At 35.9% G+C, this 12,346-nt stretch overlaps 1 protein-coding gene across 1 annotated transcript in view; it reads right to left on the bottom strand.

Annotated features, from left to right (window-relative positions):
- manba (mannosidase, beta A, lysosomal) overlaps window positions 1–12,346 on the bottom strand; it is a 51,328-nt gene that overhangs the window by 7,632 nt on the left and 31,350 nt on the right. The window contains exons 8-14 of the mRNA XM_039759227.1: window positions 10,324–10,475; window positions 9,001–9,118; window positions 7,988–8,074; window positions 7,389–7,556; window positions 3,570–3,788; window positions 2,287–2,451; window positions 168–312 (exon numbers count right to left, since the gene is read on the bottom strand). Coding sequence (XP_039615161.1) covers window positions 168–312; window positions 2,287–2,451; window positions 3,570–3,788; window positions 7,389–7,556; window positions 7,988–8,074; window positions 9,001–9,118; window positions 10,324–10,475 — 1,054 coding nt within the window. The remainder of the gene's footprint in view (window positions 1–167; window positions 313–2,286; window positions 2,452–3,569; window positions 3,789–7,388; window positions 7,557–7,987; window positions 8,075–9,000; window positions 9,119–10,323; window positions 10,476–12,346) is intronic.

The following is a 12,346-nucleotide window of genomic DNA, read 5'->3' as shown; positions in this document are numbered from 1 at the left end:
ATTTTTGTGGTGATATCCCATTTTCATGCAGGGAAAGTAATGTGCTGGACAAGGATTTTTTTTTTCATTATCGTATATTTCAAGTGGACATAGATAGTATAAAATCTATACTTCAATCATTCAGCTGCTCTTTTATTAGTTCATTCATTTAATATCTATATACTTACCAATAGATGACCAGGAAGGAGCCTGCCAGATATCATTCAGCTGCCAGTATAAGGCACCCATTGTATGGCCTTTCCCTTCAACCACTTCATTTCTACTGCGCCGATAAAATTCAGTTTGTATTTTAATGCATTGTGCCTGCATGACCTAGACATAATACATGCAGAACAGTTTTAAATTTGAATCACTGATCCTATGTAGCAAACAATGTTGCTATACTGTACATAAAAACAGCCGGCAAATCTGATGACGTATCTGCAGTATAAACTACTTGTAGCATATGTCCTCCTAAATAAATGAATGATGGTTCAGTAATTTAAGAAAAGAACTATCACTCATTTACATTATCAGAAAAGTAAAGTTTAAGATAAAAAAAATAAAACTTTCACACTATGGCTCCATCAAACTTGATGAGTGCCGGTTGTTAACAGCAATTTTTAAATCATTTTACAGATGCTCATCTGGACAGAGGTCTGATCTATGACCAAGTCGGTCAAAGACATTAACCTTTTTGGTATTAGTCTATGTATGATAATGTATGTAGTATGTTTCAAGTCATTGTCTTGTTGGAATATAAATTGTCATCCAAGTCCCAGTGTTTTCGTGGATTGTAATTGATTTGTCTATACTTCTTAACTTTTCTTCTATAAGAGTTTTTCAGTCCCTACCACAGGGAAGCATCAAAAAACAATGATCCTGATACCACCATGCTTCGCTGTAGGGATGGTACTCTCAGTGTGATGTGTTAAATCCACTCAACAGAACACTTACCATTTTGGCCCATGTAACGATCCAGTTGCTGGCAGAAGCAAGGGACTGGGACAGAGTGTCAGTCTGATATTGCATACATGGAAGCAAGTCATTGCAGCTTACAAGCTGTCTCAACTGCAAAGCAGGAGTAGTTACTCTTTCATGGCTAATAGAGATGAGAGCCTCTTTATAATCCAAAAGCCCCTGGTTCATGGCCTTTAGCTGGCAACACCATCACAGAGGGGCAACAATCCAAAAGTTTAATTATAATCTCAACAGACCATAGATTCTCCCTTCATACCATTAAGTCTCTCACACATGCCTTAGGGGAAAAGTGATGAGAGGTTATCCTTTTTCAACAAAAGCTTTCTTCTTGCCTCCATTCCTTAGAAGCTCCTTCAGAGTCGCCATAGGCTGTTTGTTGGTCTAACTTACTAGGTTTATTCTTGCCTGGACACGTGGTTGTGGAGGATGGCCATTTCTGGGTAGATCCACAGGTGTTCCATATTCTCTCACATTCAAGGCATATTCATTGTTTTGGATTTTTAAATATTTTTGCCCTGTTCCTTTTTTTGTAAGAATCTTATAATAATAATAATTCATTATATTTATATAGCGCTTTTCTCAGTACTCAAAGTGCTATTCACACAGGTAGGAACTGGAAAGCGAACCCACAATCTTCCAAAGTCTCCTATCTTGTGTCAGATCTGCCTAAAATTATCCTTGAATTTCATTGTGTAGCGTTCCTGTAGAAATGCCACATACCTAAGCATTTCACTACATATTCCACTGTGTGTATAATTGTATAGGACAAATAAATAAATTGAATTAATTTAATGGCGCATTTATGCTGAAAGGATATCATACACATCAAATCCACATGGATCAACTGCATTCAAGGAAATATTTTCTTAGAGAAGACAAACTGTTACTTCAGAGTTAATTTGGGCAATCAATGTAGGTTAGCGAAGACTTATGCCATTAACTATCTTCTGTGTTTTTATTTTTAATTAGTTTAGAAAAAACATATTTGTGATTCTGTGGTGGGCTGGCACCTTGCCCAGGGTTTGTTTCCTGCCTTGCGCCCTATGCTGGCTGGGATTGGCTCCAACAGACCCCCGTGACCCTGTAGTTAGGATATAGCAGTTTGGATAATGGATGGATGGATATTTGTGAGTACTTTCAATTGATTAATGGAGATTTCCTCAAATCTCAAGTTTTAAAATATCAGGATTCCCTGTTGTAATTAAAAACAAATGTGAAGTAGTCCAAAGGGTGAATATAAAAGGGATTGCATTTCAATCTTTTTTAAAAAGAAATAATGCCAGCAGTAAAACAAATTATGGTTTAGGTAAGCAATAGCCTTATTACCTGTGTTAAATAAAGTGTATCTTTATACTTTTGAAGGGGATCCTTAGACATGGGTTGGCTGTAGTGAAGATACGCCTGCATTATCATCTCTTTATTTCCCTTTAAATGGTGCTGGCGATGATCTGTAAAACTACTTATAAAATCCCAATCTTCTGGTATGGAAATCTATGGTAAAAAACACATTCAGGGTCATTAAACAATAGAACAACTTAATTTAAGAAATATATACACAATGCAGCACTGATCTGTATTACTGGAATAGCTGGGATGTTGACAAAGCAGCTCAGATTCTGGCTCTTTATCCTGTATCTTTCTGGCCATGCATTGTCAGGATGTAAATTGTGGAGAAAAACGAGAAATCCATTAAGTGTACTTTTTGATGCCTAAGTACCGTATATATTGTATGCTTTTTATTTTCACCTTGAAAACACAGACTATCACAAAATAAGGACAGCAGATATTAGGAATAACAGCACACTGGATTACGCTGGAAATTCGTATTAGTCTACCTATTAGGTAAAAGTACACACAATGAAAATGAGTGTGTTTGCTTAGTAAAACTGCATGACAGTCAACAGTTTGAAGCTGCTTCATTACACCATACCTTGATTCCAAACTCCCTAGCCGGCCTTCTTCTTTGTCTTATTTTCTATTCAGAAAAGGTGATTTACATTAATAAGAAGTTAAGGGCTTTTTGCCATAGTTTTAAATGCTTAATTCAATGTTGTTACTTATTTAATTCACTTTTTTATAGTGAGTTTGTTAGTTAAATTGTATCCAAATATGAACAATTAAAGATGAATAAAGCAGACACAGATGCAAAGATAGCAGCAGCTACTTTAGTGTTATCCACCTGCACAAATAATGGCTTAAATAACCTGAATAATAAAAAAGAACAAAATATTAAATAGCAAGATAAAAAGAATTAATTCATTCCGCTCTTGCACATATATATTCTTGCTTCATCCATCAATGATCCAGCATGACCAGTTGGTAATTTTTGGACTAACACAAGAAAACAAACACATTAGGAAATGACAACCAATTTAATAATTGTAGGAGTTTTATTAAAAGAGGAAATTAGTTGGGGTGAAAACCTGCTGCCATGGATGCCCCCAGGACTGAACCTGAAAATACCTGCACTGGATTAGGGCAATAGGTACTGTATATACAGTGAACATCAGAGATTATGCTGTTATTTCTCTATTAAGTGCTAATTTTCTTTATATTAATAAAAATGTGTGCATTAAAACCTTTACAAATAGTACTAACATAGAATTTACCTTTTGTAAAGTTGAAAATGATGGCCAAGATTGGAACCCATACTCAGAGGCAAATCTAGGTTTTGGAAATTTTTTCCAGTCCCAGCAGTCATTTGTGTAGTTATAGAAATGGGTATCACCATAATTTGTGTCATAAGGATTTGTAGCAATCCATCCTTCTCTAATGGATTCCTGCCCATTTGTAGGGCTTGATGATAAAAATGGTCTGCTTTTATCCTCCTAGAGAAAAAGTCAAATAAAATTAATCAAAACACAGAGAAATATTAATGACCTATTTTGCACTTAGATATGTTGAGTGCTTAGAGTTTCTTGTTGGGAATGATATAAACACTGCCGATTTCTTTAGTCATGGATACAATGTACTATCAACTGTACTTTCTTTCATCTAGTCCCTTAACCCGGTGCCAGACCTTCGGCATCTCTTTCGTACATTTCCCTTTTTTATGAACCCATTTCAGGGATGTTACTAGTAGAGCTGCTGCTGTTGGTAGGAGGCTGGGGTCTACTGGGTGATTTGGTCCTCTCTTACTGCATTGTCCACACCGATCTTACCATGCATATAGGAGCCCAGCACAATATGTCAAATACCAGATATACTATTTCTCAACTCGGAAGAATTTAACACTGAACTCGTTTGTGAAGTGGAAAATACATATGTTCCTTCTAGCCGACTGATCCAGTTTTCATTAATATCACAGGGATGGCTCTGCAAATACCTACAATTTTACACTTAAGGGGAAAGAAAAAGCTTGCATGGAGATGACAAGTCTGCAAATTAAACTCTTTGAAAATTGTTTGAATTGGAAATGATTAATTTGATGAGTAAATGAAAATAATGCAAATTATCATTGGAAGTTTTTCATCACGGTGGCGCAGTGGGTAGCGCTGCTGCCTCGCAGTTAGGAGACCCGGGTTCGCTTCCCGGGTCCTTCGTGTGTGGAGTTTGCATGTTCTCCCCGTGTCTGTGTGGGTTTCCTCTGGGTACTCCGGTTTCCTCCCACAGTCCAAATACATGCAGGTTAGCGATTCTAAATGTGTGTGCTCTGTGATGGGATTTGTTTCCTGCCTTGCACCGTGTTGGCTGGCATTGGCTCCAGCAGACCCCCGTGACCCTGATGATGGATGAACACACACTAGATAAATGAAAACGTCAGATGCACTTTCAGACCTGGCTTGATGAAATAATTTAATTTGATCATCAGTGCTAAATACTGTATCCTGTTTAATAAATACAGTACAGTGCAACCATATTCAGGCCTCATCCTCCTTTTTAAATATTAATTCTCCTAAATCAGCACTTTTTTGAACCACATCTGCTATTTAAAACTACCAGTAACACTGTTGGACATGGATATGGAAAAAATGATCTGCTGTGGCAACCCCTAATGGGAGCAGCTGAAAGACAAAGAAGAGGCTCTTTTAAAGAAAAACTTTTATATTTTTCAACTCAAAGTTATATTTTTAAAATCCTACCATATACTCATTTGCCCAGAATAACTGTGTTGTGAAGCAAATAATAATAATAAAAAAAAAATAATGGAGGTTAATTAGGAAATAAAATATGAAACAAAATCCTTAAAACCTAACAAATTTGAAGCGGCACAAATTCATATTTCAAACATGACTTCCAAGGTAAGACCATAAAGCAAAGCAGGGTCTTGGCGCAGTCTTCCTTGTGGAAGGATAAATGTTATGTTCTCTGTTCACAGTGATCGGCATGGATGGGGTTTTCATGTAAAAAAGACCCAGTGTATATTAAAAGTAAAGAACAACACTGCCTTTCAGCTAAAATGTTGTGAAAAAAGGTATAACCATGATGTGAAAATAGCAAGGAAAAATAGCGTGCATGTAGTTTCCATCAAGCCCACATGTTAGTCTATAAAGCTGTGCCTAGTAGAACTTTGAAGGGAGCTGTGAAGCAACAGTACTAAGCAATGTGCTACTGCTTACAAGATTAATATAGTATTTTTTATTTCAAACTTGATTTAACCATTTAATTTCACAATTGATATAGTTACTTGTAGGAGTTTAATAAGAGGCACAGACCACTGCAGGACCCCAATTTTTGACCTCAATAAATGCTAAAAATGTTTCTTGTATTGTTTATGCAAGCCAATTCAACAGCCAGATGTATATTTCCCTCTAACTCAACTTTAGTGATACACAAAGTACCATCTTAAAAGTTGTTTGAGAGCCAAGATACTATTATATTCTCCACCCTAATTGAATTCTGTAATATTACTGAAAAAAAAATTCAAAGTCTAAATCCATGTTTAAAGATTACAAGAAAACTGGTCCAATATTTTCTATTTTATAACTACCTCCCTGTCATTTGTGTTGAGTTACGTGACTTATTTAAATTATCTCTTCATAAAACAAAGTCAATTGGCATGACTCAGGTAAAGTCTAATAAACCTTTAGGAACTTCTAGACATGCAGTGACTTCTGAAACAATACATATTACAGGCTTTTAAATACAATTGAAAATTTCTTTGAGTACTCTTGTGTAAATATTGTCCAATCCAAACAATTTATTTATCTTTAGTCTTTCTAATCCTGGAAGCTTTTCACTCTTTCAAAATTTCCAAATCAGTCAGCATTTCTTTAACAATACCTGCAGTATGCTGCTAACCTCTTCAGTACTGAACATTTCTAAAAAATAGAAAAAAATTAAGAGTATCGGCCAAATTATAAATTGGCCCTTTGTGGATGTCTACATGTGTGGACCATATAATGGACTGGTGCCCGATACAGAGATGCTTCCTGCCAGGACAGGCTCCAATCAACGATGCCTCTCAGCTAGATTAAATGGGCTTGAGAATGTTATTTTACATTACCTCTTTTTTTGTATAGTTTTACGCCCTGCTGTCTTAATACAGTTCATCATGACCAGTCTCCTACTGCAAATATATTAAAGACTGCTTTCAGGGCAATGTTTAAATTAGAAGCTGTTTTCTTCACTGCCTTCCAACATTTCTAATTTCTTTCTTGATTACATATTTCTTAGGTTAATAATGGTCATGGCATCACTGGTCTCGTATGCCTTACAGTATATGGATTACACTACTTTCTTGAGAATTTCATTTTTTTCCTTACTGATCCACATATGAGAATAGGATGACAGGTTTTATTTTATTTTTTCTTCAAAGGAAACATGGCCAAAGATTAGGTACGGATAAATTCTGCAAAAACATTAAGAAATATTTGTTTACATTCGAAGTAATCACAACTACACTACTAACTTTCTAAATCATCCATTTTGAAAGCAGCACCTTGGAAACCTTTTAATCCAAGTCTGGCAATTTTAGACAAGTAGGAAACAATGAACCCTGTCAGGTTAAACAGCTCATTCTCCTATAAACTGATCTGATATTTCAACCTTATACATTTGCTGCAGTGATTCGAATTTGTAGTAGTACCTTTTAAAATATTGATGTAGACTTTGTACAACCCATATATTCTGATATGGTACAATTAACATAGTAATACATAAAACTCAAATTCTCTGTGTTATGAAAGGTTTTCCACTGGGTAGTCCCCTTGGCTATTCAGAAACCTCAGCTTCATCCCTATTTGTAACTTCTTCATGACATTTTAACCATGACTTTGAATACTAAGTTTTGATTAAATTGTAGGACTACAAAATCCCATAGTAATGTTTAATTTTGACTTTTATACATTTTTATACATTTTTTAGAAACTTCTTTAAAATTTCCTGAACAATACCAGTGAGACAATCCATTTGATTTAAACTGTTACAGTTAAAATTATTTATTCTATAAAATCCCCACATAATTTGAAGAAGCATAAAATACTTACATTTATAATAATACCTCGAATATTATTCACATAAAGTGTTACATAGTCTTTCATATAAATCGGTAATGTTGACGAAGGAACTGAAAACCAATTGGTTGCAACTGCTGCCTCATTTTCATTATTGGCACTCCATATTATAATTGAAGGATGTGATTTCAGCCTTCTTAGCTATGACAAAAAATATAAAGTATATTTTAACAATTGTATAGCTGCTATCAGGAAGAAGTTAATTCAAGATAAGAGTACGTTATAGTAAATGCAAATAAGATGCAACACCTTTATCTAAACATTTCGTATTAACTTGCTAATACGTTAAAAGAACAAATCAGTACAAGAACACCATTTCATAAACAAAGTGCAGATTCACCACACGTTGCATGGAAAACAATGTTAAAAGAAATGACGAATGAGGAATAAACACTCTAATGTTTGTCTTGAACTGTTCATTGCCTGCCGACTTATCAACATTCCTTAGCTTGTTAACTCCAACTCCCTGACCTACCAGTCTAATAAACAATAACTCCACTGCCTAAGTATTTAAAGAACATTCAAGGTTTATGGTAATGGTAAAATACAAGTTCTCAATGAAAAATGTATACCTGATGTGTAATTTCTTTCCTTACAGTTTCTAGGAAACTCTCTTCAACAGGGTAGAATGCACATGCAAACATGAAGTCTTGCCATATCTGAAATAGAATAGTCAACATATACTATATAATGATTTTACATGGGCAAATTAATAAATACATAAATATAAAAATATAATACGCACACTAATGTAAATGTACAAATATATACGGTTAACAATTTATATAGTTATTTGTTTTGTGTATTGCCACCAATTTACATACTGGCAAACATAACAGATGATTCTTTTTACTTAAATTGAACTGAACATCCTGTCAGCCACAAAGCAATAGAGGTAGGCTGGTGGCTTCATACAACTTAAATTTAGTGTCTCAAATATATTTAGCACATTACTCAAATTATTTCCTTAAAATATCAAATTTAATGCCAGGGAAATAACAGCTACTTAATAATAATAAAAATAACATATACAGAGAGATCAGTGTATATTTAAATGAGAAGGAGATGAATTGAAATTATATCCCAACAGAAAATAGTAACTGGAAGCAAGTAGTATAGAAAGAGACATGCCATGTAGGTTTGGATTTTTTTTTTCTCCCTAAATAATAAAAACCATCATTTAAAAACTGCATTTTGTGTTTACTTGTGTTATATTTGACTAATGGTTAAATGTGTTTGATGATCAGAAACATTTTGTGTGACAAACATGCAAAAGAATAAGAAATCAGGAAGGGGGCAAATAGTTTTTCACACCACTGTATATGTATAATAAACATATAAGGATACTGTATGTATTACCCCATACTTAAAAATTAAAATCGGCCATGCAGTTAATAAAATCAGGGTGTAATGCATAGTAAAGTTCTCATAATGTTAAAAATATTTTTCTACCTTATGTTATTGAAATTAAAGTTTCATTAAGATTAATACATGCCATATCAACAAGACATCTTACTAAGATCATATTTAAGAAATCCTACATATTTCACATACTCTATCTGAAGAAATAAGAATGTGTCATTACCATAATCCCCAGTTCATCACAGATTTTATAGAATTCATCTTGTTCGTAAACACCTCCTCCCCAGACACGCAGGGTATTCATATTAGCATCAACAGCAGACTGTAGCAAGTTTCTTAAGCTAAAAAAAAAGTAAATATTGGCAACATAGGACTTCAAAGTGTGTTATTTTTGGCATCAATGATTATACCAAGATAAAGCTGATTTTTGGCAAAGAAGTAACAAATAGTTCAGTTATTGCATGATATTACTTGTTCCATACTGTTACCCACAGTGATAAAACAATGCATTACATTTTAATTTCATCTGGATGCAATATAGTTGCAACGAGAGAGTAGTTTTTAATAAAAGAAAAACAACCACCTGTTAACTTAAACTGTCACATCCCAGTTGGATCAATGTGTCTTTGCAAGTAAGAAATGCCAAAAGAGAAACAAAAAATGTATGAATTACACATTATCAGGTTTATTAGCATAAGACACTGTGTATGTTTCAGCCTGTGCAGCATATGATTCATAAAGTATGTGGGATGCATGATTTATAAAGCAGGAGCAACAGGCAACAATATCAAAGAAATGAAAATCCAATAGCACACGTGACTAAACAGAAGATAACAAGTGGCAGTCAATTTGTAGAATAAATAACAATATCCCCTCATCTTAACCATATGGGATGAACCTAATAACTAAATATTATAATGCCTCAAGGAAGGAGCAGTCCACGTGCTGCTCATTGCACTCTTTTGGCCCTGCAGCAATTTATGGAGTGGATGGGAGAGGATCTTCATAATTAATGCCACCTTTGCCACCATCCTCCTGTCTACTATCACCTCCACTGTGTCCAGTTTCACCCCAAAGACTGAACTGGACTTTCCGATGATCTTCTTCAGTCTGATATTATCCTTGGCTGTGATGCTGCAACCCCAACACACCACAGCATAAAAGATGGCACTCAATACTACAGACTCACAGAAACACCTCAGCAGCAGGCCTCTCATACCAAATGACCTCAGCCTCCTCAAAAAACAGAGTTGGCTCCTCTTCTACAAAATGTATAAATTCTGCTCCCATCCCAGCTTATTGTTCAGGTAAACACCCAGGTACTTGTAGTTTTTAACTATCTCTATTTCCTCACCTTGAATGATGACAAGAGCCGGAGAAGACTACTTCTCAGAAAGTCCACCACAAACTCCTTTATTTTCTTAATCTGTACAATTTGATTCTACAGAGCAAAGCAACTATTTGAATATTTAATTTATTAGTTTTTCTAGCACCCTGGGTTGAATGACAGAAGAGATAAAAATGAAAATACAAACTATAAACTTACATATCTAGAGTGACACGGTCCTGAAAAGAATCTGCAGGGATCCAGTTAGAACCCTTGATAAAAACTGCCCGTCCATTAACCTTAAAATAGAAACTAAGGCCTGCCGATCCTGGAACAGGTTCCTGTATAAGCTCCACAGAGCGAAAATACACCTGTCAAGAAATACAGAAATGAGTGACAGAACTTCCTATTTAATGTTATGTGACAATATTTATATGTAAAGACACACATACATACAGTACATACACACTGGATTCAGATTCCTTGTGTTAAAATTATTTAATTATTTATAACCTCACATCAAGGAACACTATGATGTACGATGTACAGCGTGTGCTGCAAAGGGTCAATCCATGTAATCCTGCTGGACTGGATGGAATTTCAGGACAGGTGCTTAGATACTGTGCATAGCAGCTTGCTTTAAGTATTTATACATATCTTTACAATGGAAAGGGTCCCTGCATGCCTTAGGTCAGCCATTGTTGTGCCAGTGCAGAAGAAAACCAACATCAGTAATGTGAATGACTATCGTCCAATCGCCCTGACGCTGATAATAATTAAGTACTTTAAAAGACTGGTTCTCTCATACTTTAAAGACAACATCCCTGCCTCCCTAGACCCATATAAATTTGCTTCTGGTGAGATGGTGCTCAGTGAACAACCTATCCCTCAACACAGGGAAGACCAAGGAGCTCATCAGCGATTTCAGAAGATCATGTGATGAGTATCAAGCTTCAGTTTTCATTAATGGGGACAAGGTATACTGTGTATATATAAATATATAAATATTATATTATTATATACAATTATAATTATAGATATTATATATCTACTCTTTATATATAAAATCCTAAGCCTAAAAGTGCAATGATTTTATGTGACATTTTTACATGATGTTTTATGGCGGGCTTATTTTAAAACCTACATATATATGTTTGGTATTATTCTTTTCAGAATTTATCGAACTTTAATGTGATGTTGCTAGATTTTCAGATTCTTATTCCGTTTTTAAATTATAAACTAAAAAATAACAAGAACCCACGTCCCACGAGACGAGACTTAGTGCCAAGAGATTTAACTACACCCGAGGCCGGAAATAAAAGACAAAGAGTAGGACAGCTTTTAAATGTTTGAAGTGCTGCGCGAGATGCAGATCACTATGCACGGCAGCAGCAGCAAGCCAGCAGCTGACCGAGCAAAGAGGAGATAAAAAAAAAAACTATTTGTTTCCCATTGTATCATCATTTTAAGAGGGGGTTTCGGAGGAGCGACTGCGCCTCCTTGGGGTGCGTTCAGCCCCCTCTTTTCACAATGCGAGCAGCAGAGATGCAAAGTGGCTGGTGCGTAGCACAGGCCAGGGGGGTTGGCAAGCAAAGCAAGCAGAAGGCAAACCCCCTAGTATAAATATATAATTTAAAATCATTTAAAAGCCTGTACAGCAGCTGTCCTTTTGCCACTTCGTGTCTCTGCTGCTCGCGTTGTGAAGAGATGTTAACACACGCTAAGGAGAAACGGTCGGATCATCTGCTGGCGAGCTGCATTTTCTGCTTGTCGCGCTTTGCGTCAATCATTTCAGAGCCTGTACAGCAGCTGCCCTTTTGCCACTTCGCGTCTCTACCGCTCGCGTTGTTGGGAGCTGAACACATGCTAAGGAGAAGCAGTCGGATCATCTGCTGGCTTCTTGCTGCTAGCAAGCTGCATGTTCTGCTTGTCACTTGTTGTTGTTTTAAGAGCTGGGAGCACATGATGTCTGTCTGCCAAAAGCATTCCAACAACTGCTTGGTTAGATGTCCGTGAACTTGTTTTAAATGTTGTCTCACTGCTTTGTCTCTCGTGTCATTAAAGTGTCTCTCGCAGGACGCCACATTGTCTTCCGAGAAGATCACGTCTCGTCTCTCTAGTCTACCTCCCAGGATTTTTTTTTATAATAGAGAGATATTGCGACAGCAGCAGCAGCAGCGCAGCTGATCTGATCGCATCTCCTTAGCGTGCGTTCAGCCCTGCCCTTCAGAACGTCTATCCT

This window comes from Polypterus senegalus, chromosome 7, assembly GCF_016835505.1.
Source record: "Polypterus senegalus isolate Bchr_013 chromosome 7, ASM1683550v1, whole genome shotgun sequence".
Taxonomy (NCBI): Eukaryota; Metazoa; Chordata; class Cladistia; order Polypteriformes; family Polypteridae; genus Polypterus; species Polypterus senegalus.
The sequence above is the reverse complement of the archived record's forward strand: the minus strand, read 5'-3'. Positions and strand labels throughout refer to the sequence as shown.